The following is a 17,153-nucleotide window of genomic DNA, read 5'->3' as shown; positions in this document are numbered from 1 at the left end:
AGCCTGATGTTCTCTGCCTGACATTTGTGGGATTCCTCCTATGGGGGCCTCTGGTGACAAGGGAAAGGCGCTAGGAAATAGTGCGGAACCCGTGCAGACAGGGGACTTTCTCTAACTGCATTCTTCTGAGAACATAGTCATGCATATGCTCATCAGAGGATTTGGATGTCAAGTGGCTGGGTGACTAGATGGATTTTGGGACCACTAATTAAAATGTAATTTATATAATATAATAACATAAATGCAATTCCTATACATATTTAGGACTAAAATTTGAAAATTTCGAGCGATACTCCTTATTCATAGAAGTCTCAGTAAACATATCCCCTGAACAATCATTTATATAGATTAAAGGCCGAAAGAAAGAAATAAAAAAAGGCCTGTATTTTTTTTCTATTAATTTTTGACCCATTGACTTTTAAAGGAGAATATGCAGGAACAATGAAAGTTAATCAAAATAAATAGTAATAAACAGCATTAATTGAGTGTCATGCATACTAGAGTCAATCCTTCAAATATTGCTGTGAAACAGGTAGTTATACTATTTACATTTTGTAGATGAAGCAGAGGTTCAGTGTAGTTAAGTAACTTTCTAACTAAAAGGAGGCATAGCCATGATATGAGAGCAGCTGTTACTTTACTGCAGAGCCCAGGAATTTAACCACTAAGCTACACTGCCATCTAGGACCCAATGAACAAAATGTGCCTCATATTCACAACCCAAAAAAAATGCTATGTCCTTTAAGGTTTCAATTGACCTTTGAGTTAAAATGACTAAAACCTTTTCATTCTCACATTTTCTTGTAAAATTTCATCACCAGTTAAATATATTAGAACAATTGTCCCTAACGTGTCCCTGTTATGATTCAAATTATATTTAAGTAATATCAAGAAGAAATTTTTAAAGGTAATTATTTTAAATTATAGATCATTTCATTTTTTTTTAAACTCAGAAGTTTCTTTTGCATTAAAAAAAGTTACAAGGAAATTTCAGCCAATATAAAGATTTAGCCAAGTTTTTTAGTGTTTTTTGGTTTTTAGTTGTTGATGATTTTTTTTTTTTTTCTGAAGGGCAGACAGGATCAAAAGAAATATTAGACTTTCTATCACTGGTGTTTGGAGTAGTGATTGAAATCCCAAGGACATACTCAATCCTCGGGTTAAGATGGTCCTCAGGGAATCTTCCCACCCATTCCCCAAAAAACATGCTGAGTGTTTTTACTTAGAGTTGTGCATTGCTTACACACTGCGTGTGTTTCTTACAGTTGACCTGGACAGGCTCAACGATGATGTCAAGCGTTACAGTTGCACTCCCAGGAATTACTCGGTAAACTTAAGAGAGGAGCTGAAGCTGACCAACGCTGTCTTCTTTCCACGTTGTCTCCTTGTACAGCGCTGTGGAGGAAACTGTGGCTGTGGGACTGTCAACTGGAAGTCCTGCAAGTGCAATTCAGGGAAAACTGTGAAAAAGTATCACGAGGTATGTCATTCTCAAAGGTCTTTGTTGTAGTGCTGCATCTGGCAGTTTCAGCTGCAAAAGTCATGTAACCTACAGGGAGCTGGAAGACAGCACCATTGCATGCAACTGCTCAGGTTGTTCACTGCACAGGAACATCCAGCCAGGGGAATGACAGGGAGCTAAAACTATGCTTGCCCTGAATGCGTCAAGCTAAATGTACTGGGAAGGATCTAAGTCCATCCTGAAGAAGGGACTCCTTTTCTAATCCATGTAGGTTGACACGGCCTTGCTAGAATACATAGATAATCAAATGTATGATGAAGTAAGTTCACAATTTACTTGGCTTCCTTGTAGAAATATCACAGCATTTATTTACAGGGTATGACTGCAAAATCTAAGTTCCTTTAAGAAAATGCTGTCAAATTTTAATGCAATCAAATTATTAAAAAATTAAGCAAAGTAAAGATAGCAAGTGATTTGTCAGAAACTATACATCATTGTAGACTTTTTCATTTCATAAATATGGAAGTATTTTTCTTTTACAACTACTAATTTTTCTGAATACTACTGAGTGCTACCTGGGAAACGAGCTCTGAAATTACACAAAAATGATCAAAAAGAAATAAAAGAAATAAGAAAAACAAAAATTTAAGGAGAGAGCAGTAACCTTTAATAATAATTAAAATAACAAATACTCATGAGCATTTAGTATGTCCCAGATGCTATTGTAAGTAGTCATTAACTCAGCAGTTTCTCAAGACTGCTATAAAGGGGAAGGGGGATGCTTTTTTTATTTTTTCATAGGTGAGCAAACTGAGGCCTAAGAGGACCAGTGAGTTGACCAGTATGACATGGTTGATACATCACAGAACCAGGACCTACTCGTTGATCGACTGGTTCCACAGTCTATGTCCTTATTGCTAGTAACAAACGCTGTGTCCTTTCTTTTAAAATGTATAGCCTTTTATTTCGCCTTGAAGAACAGACTTAGGGGAGGTAGGGCTGCCCCTGACAGTGACAGCAGCGCTATTACTGCCTGACTGGGGGGCATATGTGGGTCCCTGAAATCTAGGGACGCAGTTTTCACACATGTGCAATGGGACTAAGAAAATATATCAGATAATCCCTTACAGGGTGGTTCTGGGCATCAAATAATACATTGCATATGAAGTGTGTTTGCGAAGATATGAAACATCAAACAGAAAATGCATAAAAATGTAACTAAACTCTGAAGTAAACCTTATTGTTAGGAATTGTTGTTAAGTTGCTTTTTATCAGTATCCACCAAAACAATAACAAGAAGCGATAGGGCTCCCTAAATAAAATCTCCAGCTTTGTAAAATTGTTTCGTTATCCTGAAAACAATAAAACATTTTTAAATTGAGAAGTAGCTCCTGAGTATAATGAAAATGGATACGTCATAACTGGTATTTTCCACTTGGGAAATGCAGGAAGCCGTGGGCCCCTGACCATGCTTACCTTACACAGGGGAAACATGCTATTTTAGACCTGCATAAAACACATTCTCTGAGTCACAAGAATTTCTTACTCCACCCCTACAGTTTTCAAAGGGAAAAAATAAGGTCCTTATATCCAGAAAATGTTACCATCTGTGTTCATCATGTTTTGTATTTGTATTGCCAGATGAACTCTAGATTGAACATTGCCCTTGCATTCAAGAACCTGAACTCTGTGATGTTTAGTTAGAACCTGAAGGTGAATGCAGAAAGCAATAATGAAGCTAGAGTTAAAATAATCTAGGAAGTGACAAGATCTCTACCGAGGCATAACTGTGAGAGAAAACAATCAACTTCAGTCTTTGGTGTATTTGGAGAGTGTTTTATTTTCCTCATGACTCTCTTGTCAGATGCAAGTTACAGCTTGATTTTTATAATTCTTTATTGCGGAAACAGCAGAGTTAAACATACACTCAGAAGGACCCTCGCCTCCCAGACAGGGTCCTTTTCTTAGTTCCTTTCTTGTCTCTGTACACAATAGCCGTTACCTGTAAATTCCTGTAAACAATTAGTCTCTAAGGGGAAGCCCTTGATCTCTTTGTTCAGTCACACAAACGGGTCTAAAATGTTGGCATCTTTTGAAACTGCTGTCTAAAGCATCTCTTTGAAATAGGTGTCATAATATTTTTATTTCTAGAAGTCTGAAGAGCTCTATACAAAATCACTCTGCCAAGTGTTGGACCAAGGGACAAGAAAGCACCAATCACTCGCTCAGTAACTGCATACCTGGAAAAACACGCCTGACATATTTCCCCTAAACTCCTAAAATACCCTTGAAGTATGTATGGCACAGTGATCACTCCACCGAGTGCCCTAAGGAAAAGAGCAGAAGGCTTGTCTCATTTCCAGAAACGGGGGCTGCTTGAGCTAGGTTCATTAGGGAGAAATCCTCGTTGTTTACTCTGTTAGTTCTGTGTCTGTACTCTTAACTCAGAGAAATGAAAATGCAGGTTCCTCAGCTCCTGGTTATAACTGATGAGATGTGGAATGAGTTTCTATGAGAGAGGAGCACACTTAAGGGTGACTAGAACTCATCCCATAAGCAGGCCTGTGTGACTCTCCACAAACACGTTAATGCTCAGCACGTAAGGAATAAAATTGAGAAATTATAAAGCTCCTAATGAAGCTAATGTCACTGCCTTTTTCACAGGTAGTGCTCTTTCTCCTGTAGGGGTTTCAGCATTCTTCACTGCGCAATGCAATGGTAGCATCTTTATTATTTTCCGTTCTCAGAAGTTTGTAGGAATTCTATTAAATATTTTTTTCTTTTACCTAACAACCATCCTATGCCTCTTGGAGTGGATAGGATATGAAAGATACCTTAGGTAGTGATTTTTAAATAGGTAAGTTTCCAGGAAACATATTATGTAGACAGAGGATGTTGTATATCAGTTCTCATCTTCCCTTGATAATGCATGAAGAAGGAATAGGCTATTCCCTAGAAATCTGGTGACCTCTTTCATCAATATTTACTGTTTTTCATCATTTGGACTCCTATGTCCATTCAGTCAATAGCTAAAAACTTGGGAAGCAGCAGAGAGACAAAGAGAGCAATTAATTTTCTTTGTCCTTTCTCTCATGATTTCATCACAAAGCTGATCTAACCCCCTACACTAGTGGAACTTCCTGCAGTAATGGGGTTGTTTCACATCTGCATGTCCAAGATGATAATCACTAGCAGCAGGTGGTTATGGGGCAGTGGAAATGTATGTAGTGCACATAAGAAACAATTTTTAATTTTATTTACCGTTAACTAACTTTAATGTAAATAACTACATATGGCTAACAGCAACCATATTGAACATACAAGCCTGTTTCTGACACATTTACAACATCTACAATCATTCTTGTCTCTGCCCAGAATTTAAAAATGACTTTAGAGGATTCTTTTTAAAGTAGAATTTTATATTAAAAAGTGCTTCCTATTGGTTTGAGTTAGAAATATTGACAGATATTTACAAATGAAACAAAAGATTAATTAAATGTTGAGTAATAAAATGTTGAGTTCCAGATTTGAGATAAAAGAATAGTACTCTTAGTTTTTACATGCTTTAACTATCTGTTATTAGTTTTGTTATTTAGCTAAATTTATAAATTGAGACCAAGAAGTCAGAAAAACATTTTTTTTTCAAAGTACCTACTCTATGTTAAAGGCAGTGAGATTTTTGGGTTATGATATGACAAACTAATAACAAAAATCTAGAAAATCTTCTTTATTTTTTTTTCTGAAACTATCATTTCCAGAGCTTATATAGAGCCCCCTGATTCTTTCTTTCTTTCTTTCCCTTTCTCCCTCTTTGAGTAAAATCAGGAGACAGCTTTTTCACGCTGTTTCTGTGTTTTCCTAGAGACAGGGCAATAGAGCAAAAAATTGTATGACTGAAAGAGAAAAGATGTGGATTCTGGTTCCAGCTATGCTGCATGGGAGGCACCCTAGGACCAACCAAGTAAAATCTCCCAGGGCCTTAGGTCTCCTCACTTTGAACCTTCAATTTTGAGTTCCCAGGCAGCCCTGAAATTGCATACCCATTTACTGCTGCCCTCTTCCCTAGCCCCCAGATCTCATCGTACTGAAATTGTGTAAGGAATATAAACAAATTGGTGTTTGAAAGTGCTAGGTAAATGCAAAAGAATAAAGATATGATCTGGAACAGTTAATGTTTACAGAAAAGGTAATTTATTCATCAGTAGTAACACCTGTGCTACTTATTGCCTGGGGATACTGTGTGAATAAAAACATCTGTAGGCTGTAAAGCAAAACAGATGTGAATGGGGTTTTCTGAGAACATTTTCTGGCTTTCCCAGTTTTGACTTCCTCGCCTCCCAAGTGAATGGGCTCCTTTGAAGTACTGCAAAACACACACACAATTCCTTCCCTTTCAGCTCTAGCTTCACATTAGGCCTTCCTGCCAAAGATTAGCAAACCTGTTCTGGAGTATCTATACCTCAGGTAAATGAAATCCACCTGTGTCATGAATGGTTCTCAGCACTAAGGCCATGCTCTGAAATTTGGTGCCCAGCTAGGCTTCCATTATATTTTCTGCAATTGGCAGGCTGGACATGTAGTCACTAATTCTCTAACACACTGTCAAAACCGTTTGACTTAGTTTTGTAAAGGAAAGGACCGCACCTAAATATACCCTATAATAATGCTAGGGGGCTCACAGAAAACTTCTATTAGAAGTAAATATCCACAGATGTCAAAATTGCATTTTCAAAATTCACGAGCATTTAATAAATCCTCACTGTAAGCCCAATCTTTGATCACCTCCAAACTTAATTTGTCAGCAAAATGTTACTGAGCTTTTTGTCATTTGAGTCTTTTTTTTTTAATTGAATGCTGTGTCTTATGACTTGGTATCAGTTCTTTCATTACAGGGCCCAGCCTCCGCGGTAACTATTGCATGCAAGCTGGGCAGTTACTCAGGGAGAAAATAATGTTATCCCTTCTGAAAGTATTTTTGCTTGTAGTCACTTGGATTTCAGAAAAATTGACTAACAGCCCGTAAAATCTTAACTCTAAGCACATTTTTCATATAGTCTATAAGCATGAAAAAGTCAAAATGGAAGCAAAAATATGAAATGTTTTTTTTTCATTTTTTTAAGGTAAGAAACTGTATGTGTATTAAACAGTGCCTGCTTTAGAAGTTGGGCAGAATCTTAAATAAACTCTCAATGATTCAGGTTTATTATACATTGCATTTGTCCTGAAATATGTACTTGTGTTCCTATGTGAGCCATTAATTTGAGATCTGTTACAAGGCCTTAACAACCTTTTTCTTTTTTTATTGGGAATTTACATTCCCAATAAACTAGAACCCAGCTCAGCAGATAGCTTTTCTGTCTGGTGACATTTATTTGGGTATAGCTTTATGGCAAGGATTCATTCAATGGTTTATTGGCACTGTAGTAAATATCTTTTGTGATATGGTAATTTGTAAAAGGAGCACTTTTGGCTTTGTGTAGTGGTATGAAAGCTACCAACTGGCTCCATCACTCTCCATTTAGTAAAAGTCAACTTTCCCTGGCTTCACGTGGTTTTCCAGGTGGTAAAGAGGAACCGAGATTTCTATTTTCACCCATAGGTGATAAGAAATGGCTGGCCGTTCTTCAGTGAATTTTTATTTCAGTGTGTGCTTGGAGCTGTGAATCACAGTTCAGAAAATAGGAAATCATTTTGTTACAGTTCCTATTAGCAAGTGTCCAATAGCAGCTGTCATTAATTTGATGGTTCCTTCCCTTTAAAGTTGACCAAATAACCCATAACTAGTCAGTTTGCTTTCTCACATAAAGCCTCTTCATTTTTCTTCCAACTTTCCACCATACCTCTGATCAGCTTTGCTCTCTTCCACTTTCAATGCTGTGCACCTGAACTTAAGATTATTATATGGTCTGAAAGCTTTGTCTGTCCGCGCTGCAATCAGCCAGTAAAGCAGTCCAATTTTCACTTTGTTCAAACAGTGCTTTCCTGTCTTGTCTGGGAAAGTGTCTACAAATTCATTTTTCTCTTCTTATCAGCAAAACACATATATGCTCTGCTCACGTTGCTTAATATAAAACACGGGGAAAATCCCTGAACAATCAGCAGATGAGTTAGAAAAAGTGCCCCAGCTCTGCTCTCATTCCCAAGCACACTCTTTTGTTTCCCATCAAATGAGAAAGCAAATTGACAGAGCACTGATTTTATAGGTGCCACACATTGCAACTTATTAGGCTTTCAGAGTGGCCTTCTTTAAACAGAGAGTATTTATCCTATGCTCATCTTCTTAGAAATCACTTTTCTCCCCTGCATCTGCCAGCCCCCACATCTGGTTTACATACAGACAGTCTTGGACAATAGCAGCCAATTCATACTGGGAAAATTCTTGACAAAACTGTAGGACTCCAAGTTCTAACCCTTTCTTAGGCACTCTGACCAAAGGTGGCACAGTAGGGCTTTTTATCTGTCATGGGCAGGGCTATTGAATACCCCAGAAGGTAATTAATGCATTCTTCAACCATTGCTCTTATCACTTATTTTTTTCACAGAGAAACAACATTAATTATTTTCTGTAGTTACCCATCAAGAGAGAACATGGGAGCAATGAAAGGCCAAAGTCAACACAATTCTGCTTTCAGTACTTTAAAGTTTATTTCAAAAATGTGAAAGGATTAAAAGTGACCCAAAGCATGGTCCACTCTTTTGGCCTCAGCTTTTCTTCCTGGTTTGTTTGTTTTGTCCCCTGTATTTGTTGGAGGTAGAATAGAGATGCAGGAAGGCGGTAAAAAGGAAGAATCATGCACATACACTCCCTTCTGCACTGAGGGCACCTCCCACTGCCTTCACCCAGGAGGTTTATTTAGCAGCTACTACATTGTCAGTATACAGCTGAGTTGTGGAAACAAAGTTTCAATTTCATAGGTAAGGATGGGCTAGTCTAGAGGGGAGTCAAATTCTGGTTCTACCCATTACTAGCTCTATAACCTGAGACAAGTAATTTAATCTCCCTCTTTTCTTTTCTTGAACAAAATGAGGAAAATACAAAATAGTGCCTAATAGTGTTGGAATTAATTGCAAATATTTAATTTTTGCAAAGTTGCTTATAACAGTTCATGGAAATAATGTTATTAATTATTTTTGCTATTTTTGCCTTCAAAGCTCTTAAAATCCAATTAATAGAGAAAATGCATAACAAATCATGAGGAATTGTGTGATATATATGATAAATGCAGAATTTCAGGAAAAAAAGATAACAATGTAATTAGCTATTAAAACTGGCATTTGTCTGCCCAGCAAGGCTGTCATTTAAAATGGAGGGTGAAATAAGAAATTTCCCAGACAAAAGAAAGCTAAAGGAATACACCTCCACCAAACCAGCATTGCAAGACATGCCAAAGGGACTGCTTTAAGAAGATGAAGGAAAAGAGTGAGAGAGAGGAGAACACAGCTACAAAGTAAAAAAAAGGCAACAAATAAGGACCTATCAATAATAACCTTGAATGTAAATAGCTTAAATGCTCCAATCAAAAGACATTGGGTAGCTGAATGGATAAGAAAACATTCCACATATATGCTGCCTACAAGAGACCTACCTCAGAACAAAAGACCTACACAGACAGAAAGTGAGGGTTGGGAAAAGAATATTCCAAGCAAATGGACAGGGGAAAAAAAGCCATGGTAGCAATACTTATGTCAGACAAAATAGATTTTTAAACAAAGACCATTAGAAAGAGACAAAGAAGGTCACTGCATAATACTTAAGGGTAGAATTCATCAAGAAGACATAAATATTGTAAACATATATGCATCCAACAAAGGAGCACCTGAATATATATGGAAAATCTTGGAGGACTTCAAGAAACATACAGACAGCAACACACTTATAGTAGGGCATTATAACACCCCACTGTCAACAATGGAAAGATCTTCCAAATAAAGAATCAACAAAAATACTGTGGCATTGAACAACATCTATATCAAATGGACTTAACTCTTATATAGAGAGCCTTTCATCCCAAAGAAGCAAAATATGCATTATTTTCAAATGTACATGGAACATTTTCAAAGGTAGACCACATGATAGGACATAAAGCAACCTCAACAAATTCAAGAAAATTGAAATAATAACAAGCATTTTCTCAGATCACAATGGCTTGTAACTTGAAACCAACCTCGAGGAAAAAACTCAAAAACAATCAAAGCCATGGAGACTGAATAACATGTTATTAAACAATGAATGGGTCAACAATGAGATTAAGGAAGAAATCAAAAAGTGTCTGAAAACAAATGAAAATGAACACACAACAGCCCAGAACCCATGGGGCATGGCAGAGGCAGTCCTGAGAAGGAAGTTCATAGCAATACAGGCCTACCTAAAAAAATAGGTACATTTCAAATAAACAACCTAACCCTACATTGACAAGAACTAGAGGAACAACAAAGCCAAGAGTGAGTAGAAGGAAGGAAATAATAATGATAAAAGCAGATTTAAATGACACAGAGACTAAAAGAACAATCTAAAGGATCACTATATCCAGGAGCTGATTCTTTGAAAAGATTTTAAAAAGTCGACAAGACTTTAAACAGACTCATCAAGAAAAAAAGAGAGGACCTAAATAAATAAAATCAGAAATGAAGGAGGAGAAATTACAACTGATACCACAGAAATGATACCACAACTGATACCACAAGGGATCATAAAAAATTACTATGAGGAACTATGTGCCAAGAAATTGGAAAACCTGGGTGAAATGGACAAATTTCTAGAAACATATAATCCTTCGAAACTGAGTCAAGAAGAAACAGAAAGCCTGAAGAAACCAATAACAGCTAGTGAAACTGAAGCAGTAAGCAAAACATTCCTGGCACGCATGCCCTGGATCAGACAGCTACAGAGGAGAATTTTAACAAACATCAGGGAAGAGCTAACTAACCTGATCCTTCTCAAACTATTCCAGAAAATCCAAGAAGAGGGAAGACTCCCAAACTCTTTTTATGAGGCCAGTATTATCCTAATTCCAAAACCAGATAAAAACACAACAAAGAAAGAAAACTACTGGCCAATATCACTGACACACATAGATGCTAAAATCCTCAATGAAATATTGGCAAACCAGATCCAGCAATACATTAAAAAGATCATACACCATGATCAAGTGGGACTCATCACAGGGATGCAAGGATGGTAAAATATATGCAAATTAATAAATATAATACATCACATAAACAAAAAGAAAGACAAAAACCACATGATCATATCAATAGATGAGAAAAAATGCATTTGATAAGGTACAGCACCCCCATATGATAAAACCACTCAACAAAGTAGAAGTAGAGGGAGCATACTTCAACATAATAAAAGCCATATATGAGAAACTTACAGGCAACATCATACTCAACAGACAAAAACTAAAAGCTTTCCCACTAAGATTAGGAACAAGACGAGGATATCTGCTTTCAACACTTCTGTTCAACATAGTACTAGAAGTTCTAGCCATAGTGATCAGACAAGAAAAAGAAAGAAGGCATCCAAATTGGAAAGGAGGAGGTAAAACTGTCATTGTTTGCAGATGACATGATAGTGTACATAAAAAACCCTATAGGCTCCACCATAAAATTACTTGACCTAATAAGCAAATTTGGCAAAAACAGTAGAATAGAAAGTCAATATTCAGAAGTCAAAACCATTTTTGTATACCAACAAAGAAATAGCAGAAACAGAAATTAGGAAAAAAGTCTGATTTACTATAGCAACAAGAAAAATAAAATACCTAGGAATAAACTTAACCAAGAGGTAAAAGATCTGTACTCAGAAAACTACAAAACATGGAAGAAAGAAATGAAGCAAGACAAACAAATGAAAGCATATACCATGTTCATGGACTGGAAGAATTAACATCATTAAAATAGCCATACTACCCAAAGCAATCTATAGATTCAATACAATCCCTATCAAAATACCAATGACATATTTCACAGATATAGAAGAAATATTTCAAAACTTTATAAAGAACCATAATGACCCCAAATTGCCTCAACAATTTTGGTAAAGAAGAACAAAGTAGGAGGGATCACAATACCTGATATCAAATTATATTACAAGGCCACTGTAATCAAAACAGTCTGGTACTGGCATAAGAACAGGCACGTAGACCGATGGAACAGAATAGAGAGCCCATAAATAAACCCATGCCACCCTGGTCAATTAATATTTGACAAAGGGGGCAGGAACATAAAATGCAGTAAAAACAGCCTCTTAAATAATTGATGTTGGGATATCTGGTAAAGTACCTGCAAAAAAAATGGAACTAGACCACTAGCTTACACCATACACCAAAATAAACTCAAGGTAGATGAAAGACTTAAATATAAGACATGACATCATAAAAGTCCTAGAGGAGAACATAGGCAGGGAAATTTCAGATATCCCACACAGTGATATTTTCACTGATACATCCCCTAGGGCAAGAGATATAAAGGAAAGAATAAACAAATGGGACTACATCAAATTAAAAAGCTTCTTCACTGCTAAAGAAAACATCAACAAAATGAAAATGTTTCCAGTTGCATGGGAAAACATATTTGCCAATGATATATTTGACAATATTTTGATCTCCAAAGTATATAAAGAACTCACACAACTCCACACCAAGAAGATAAACAACCCAATTAAAAAAATGGACAAAGGATCTGAACAGACACTTCTCCAAGGAGTACATAAAAAGGGCTCATAGATACATGAAAAAATGCTCAACATCACTAGTCATCAGAGAGATGCAAATTATAACTGCAATGAGATACCACTTCACACTGTTCAGAGGAGCTACCATTAGCAAATCAATAAACAACAAGTGCTGGCAAAGTTGTAGAGAAAGGGGAATCTAGTACAGTGTTGATAGGAATGCAGGCTGGTGCAGCCACTGTGGAAAACAGTATGGAATTTCCTCAGAAAAACTAAAAATGGAACTGCTTTTTGATCCAGTGATCCCACTGCTGGGACTATACCCTAAGAATCCTGAAAACACCAGTTCAAAAGAACCTATCCCTCCCTATGCTCATAGCAGCTTTATTTATAATAGCCAAATGCTGAAAATACCCAACAGTAAAAAATCAGAAAACTGTGGTACATTTACACAATGGAATACTACACAGCAGAAAGAAAGAACTCCTACTATTCACAACAGCATGGATGGAACTGGAGAGTATTATGTTAAGTGAAATAAGCCAGGTGGTGAAAGACAAATATCATATGATCTCACCTATAACTGGAACCTAATCAACAAAACAAATGAATGAACAAAATAGAACCAGAGACATGGAAATAAAGAACTGACAGTGACCAGAGGGGAGGGGAAACGGGATATAGGGGGAAAGAAGGGCAAAGGGCAAGTCAAGGAACATGAACAGACAACTGGTGGGCACAGATAAGGGGGTGGGGATTGACTGTGGGAGTGAGGGAGTGGGGCAGGGGAGAGCAATGGGAAAAAGATGGGACAACTGTAATTGAACACAATAAAAAAACTGGCATTTGGATTAGTGATGCCAATATCAAATACTTTTTAGTCTTTTTGCTTCCCTCATACACTCTCTTAGGGGGTTCTTCTCTTCCCAGACTTTGTCCTCATATATATATTCCTTTAAAGCTCTGCTACAAACAAGCCTCCATGTTCCACTCTATAGAGTCCAGGCTCCCTAGCTTAACTGAATGTTGAATGAAGCCGGTGAGTTATTCTCCCTGCTGGAACTACCATGGAACAGCATAGCTAGATGCTAAAGTAAAGGGTGTACCATGATGCATGAGTTCTGAGAACTCTGGGTCAATATTTCCTAGGAGATGGTTTTGGTGTCTTTGTGACTTGAAACAGGTAATGTGTGGATAAGAAAACTGCTGGGAATATAATCCACTGTAAATGATTGTGGGGATGCCATGAAAAGTCACGGAGATGTGAAAGCAAGTTTTCACTACATCTAACCTTCAAACAGGACCAAGTATACCTAGTCTCCTCTCTAGCTCTCACTTGGGACCACAGTCACCTTTGAGCCACCGAAGAAAATCATAGGCGCATTGTAGAGCCATTGGGTCAGAGTGTTCTAGGAGCCTAGATGAAAAAGCCCCATTCCCAGGTCCAAGTCTCCAAAAGACTCTTAGCCCCCTTTAAAGTCTCAATTCTCTAATCTATAAGATGATGAGGTTTTTGTGAGGGCAAAAAAAGTAGTGCATCTGTGCAAATTCTTTGGAAACTGCAAAATAACACATAATTATATGGTGTGGTATGACAGAGTTTAGAGTCTAAGAGGAAAATAGAACAAAATCAAAAGTGAAAGCTAAGAACATAAAGGAGAGAAGCAATTAAACTAACCATATAGTATATGTAAGAATAAGTATATAATTTTCCAAGCATGTGATGACTAATGCTTGACTTCAGTGAAGGCCACAGCAGGAAAGAAGAATTAGCTTCTATTAAGCTTACTAATTTAAAAAACAGTTATATTTAAACTTATTAACTTAAACAACCAAGGATTCATTTTATTAATTTAAGAAATGCTGTGTTGATGCACAAATGTTAACTTACAAAGATTTTAGTAGAGTCAGATCTGTTTTGAATTAGAAAAGGAATGATATATTTATATATATGTAAAAACATAAACACATCTTCATTTATTTGTGACTAGGTACTAATGAACTTCATTAGGGCAAAGTATTTTACATCAGTTAAAGAATTCAGCCATACCAGCATATTATGTTCATGACTTTATTCATTGCACTGTCTACAGAAATAATACCATGCTCAGTGTTGTTATTTATCCATAACCTATGCTTGGGCAGAAGAATAATTATGACAGTATTTGGGACAGCACATGGGACAAAGCAGGGCTCTTAGGAAGCTATCAGTAAATACCTGCTAGGACACCTGAGGTCATCTTGGTACTGCAGGTAGGTAATGCAGAAGGCATTACTCTGTGATGAATTGATCCCTCCACTTCAAGAAGTTGATGATTTTAAAAATATTTACATGCATGTATTCTAAAGAGGATTCTCAAAGGGCTAAGAACAAGTTGTCACAAAAAAAAAAATAAGTGGTATCTATTGAGTTGTACTCTATTGGTTTTCTAACCAGAAATACATTTATTCTACTAGGTATTAAAGTTTGAGCCTGGCCATTTCAGGAGGAGGGGCAGATCGAATAGATCGAATTACATGGCTCTCGTTGACATCCAGCTGGATCACCATGAGCGGTGCGACTGTATCTGCAGCTCCAGACCACCTCGATAAATGAATGTGCACATACATTAAGCATGAAAGATCTTTTAGTTTAAGGAGGGTGTGGTAAGAGATCCTTTTCCCGCCAGCAAACGAACTTACCATTAGACTGCAAAGCAATAAATACAAGTGGTCACTGAGTTTCAGCCTAGCTTTGTTAGTGCCATGGCAAATAGAAAGTTGTATCATCAACCTCTATATCCAAAAATATAGGATTGCATTTAATAATAGCATCTGAGGATATATCCATGTCTCTCTGTAAACAGATCAAGTGGTTTATCAGTATATATAACCAGGTACACCACAGCTTACAATAAGTTTGAGTCATTTAGATCCTTAACATCTTTTGATAAAGTAAGAGACATATTAAATACATGAGACATGTCTTTGGAATATTTGGAAGATTAATTTATTTTTAAATTTTGAGTCACAAAACAATTTTGGATCTTTCTCGTTTAAAGAAAGCACCTTATACATTAAAAATCAATAGATGAGCTTTTTTATAGATACATCTTAATTCTAAAAAAAGGAAAGACATGGTTTCTAGGGAGAAGGCACAAACCAAACCATTTTTTTTCCATGAAATACACTACATGTTTACCTATGTAGACAATAATTACCTGTCTTCAAAAGCATGCCATAATAATATAGGTGCTTTAGAAATTAAGTCATTAAGTCTTTTTCTGCGTCTCGCTGAGGCATTCAAATTCATATAACATCAGTCTCGATTTATTTTTCTCAGAAGATTTATTATTATAATCCTACAGAAGACAATTTTTAAGCTTTAATTTTAATTGTTTCAAAAAACCATCCATGGAAGTAGCTTCTTTGGAGAAGGGCTTAGGTGCTTTGCACGAGCCTTTCAGAACACTACTCATTGAAAGATTTGGTCAGAGTAAAGTCAGAAAATTAAGCATTGAAATATTAACCTAACTGGAAATTGAATGGAATATTTGTTAGGATCCATAGTTAATAATGGATTTGAACTCTCCAGCCTATGCTGATTAATTTTATGTGTTTTGCTTTTGTGTTCCCGTCTCTTTGATATACAGACATGGATTTACAATGGCATTTTATATTTGACAAGCCGTCATGGACTATTTATAGCCTGAAAACTTTTGTGTATTGAAACAACCCAAATTTATTGATGTAAATCCCTAATCATGAAGTCACTCACCATCTCTGATTCCCTGTTTCTGAACGTGAAATCAGATCTGGGGTCTCTAGTTCTTTTCCAAATCTTGGAGCTTGTTTTAAGAAGACGCACTGCAAATAGTGAGTGCGCAAGTTTGGCTCTGCTCTAGCGCTGGAGAACTGCTTTTGCATTGATGGTTATCATTGGTATTTAGAGTAATTTTCCTCTCTGGCTCCTTGCTGTCTGTCTGTTTTAAAGGAGACTGACTCCAGGAGTAGGAAGTGATTCATCATCCACCAAAGCAAGACTCTTAAGAGAGCAACACTGAAATCAAGATAGCTCCAGGGCTGCTCAGAGAAAACTGCGTTTTTCTTTCTGCCTTGAAAGAAGAAAGGAAAGCCAATTTCTTCCATGAGTCCAGGGCCCTATTGACTAAAACCGATTTGAGTGAGGGGTATGTGTCAGGAGCGTGTTCAGTCCCCATGTCAGATGAGTGGCCACAGTATTCTAGGATTTCTAAGCATGGTGCTCTCAGGACCAAATTCTCAACTATACTTAGCACATTTCTTCTCAGTTCTTTGAGATGGAAGTCAATGCTTATTGAAGACATACCTTCAAAACTTCCCTAAAAGTGTCCAGTGTTTTTTTACCACAGGGGGGTGAGTGATAAAATTAAATAGAGATTTTTTTGGTTATCCAGAATCCCCAAGTGCAATCAGAAATGGTTGAGACAGACAATGTAATAATCAGGAACACTCTTCCCTTTCATGACCATTTGCAAGTTTCCTATGAAAATATCTGATTCCTGTACCAAAATCAAAATATGTTGCATCATGCTAACTGTTCAGCTTATGTCATATCTGTAAGTATGAAAAATTAGAATGTTCTACCCAAATTTCAATAAACCTTCCAGGTTGCAATAACCAGGATGGTTTTCAGTTAAAGCCCTATCTGTACTTTTTCTTTATTAGCTGAATGAAATGTAAGCAGGCATATTCACTCATGGTTTTTTCTTTCCTCAGTGTTTTATTAAGACTTCTCTCTTGGTTATCTGTTACCTATTGCACTTCCACCATGTAGTCAATAAATCTGTTTCATTGCCATCAAAGGAATAAAAAACTCACTATAAAAATTACATTTCAGAACAAACTCTAATAAGTCCACCTGAAATAATGCCTTTCCTTCGATATGTTCTTATAGGAAAAACACTTTCAAAAGTAGAATTTTTATTTTTGTCATATTGGTAACATGCAGCTTTTTTCCCCTCACAGGAAATGAAATATGCCTCTTATCTTCATGAA

At 36.7% G+C, this 17,153-nt stretch overlaps 1 protein-coding gene across 2 annotated transcripts in view; it reads left to right on the top strand.

Moving 5' to 3' along the window:
• PDGFD (platelet derived growth factor D) overlaps positions 1–15,263 on the top strand; it is a 237,661-nt gene extending 222,398 nt beyond the window's left edge. For both annotated transcript variants that reach the window (XM_054592509.1, XM_054592508.1), the window contains exons 6-7: positions 1,266–1,480; positions 14,595–15,263. In XM_054592509.1, the coding sequence (XP_054448484.1) occupies positions 1,266–1,480; positions 14,595–14,729 (350 nt within the window). In that variant the 3' untranslated portion in view covers positions 14,730–15,263. The remainder of the gene's footprint in view (positions 1–1,265; positions 1,481–14,594) is intronic.
• Positions 15,264–17,153: the final 1,890 nt, after the last annotated feature.

Source organism: Pteronotus mesoamericanus, unplaced genomic scaffold, assembly GCF_021234165.1.
Source record: "Pteronotus mesoamericanus isolate MK-2021 breed Mesoamerican mustached bat unplaced genomic scaffold, CSHL_Meso_final scaffold_36, whole genome shotgun sequence".
NCBI lineage: Eukaryota > Metazoa > Chordata > Mammalia > Chiroptera > Mormoopidae > Pteronotus > Pteronotus mesoamericanus.
Note: the sequence above shows the minus strand (reverse complement) of the source record. Positions and strands in the feature narration are given on the sequence as shown.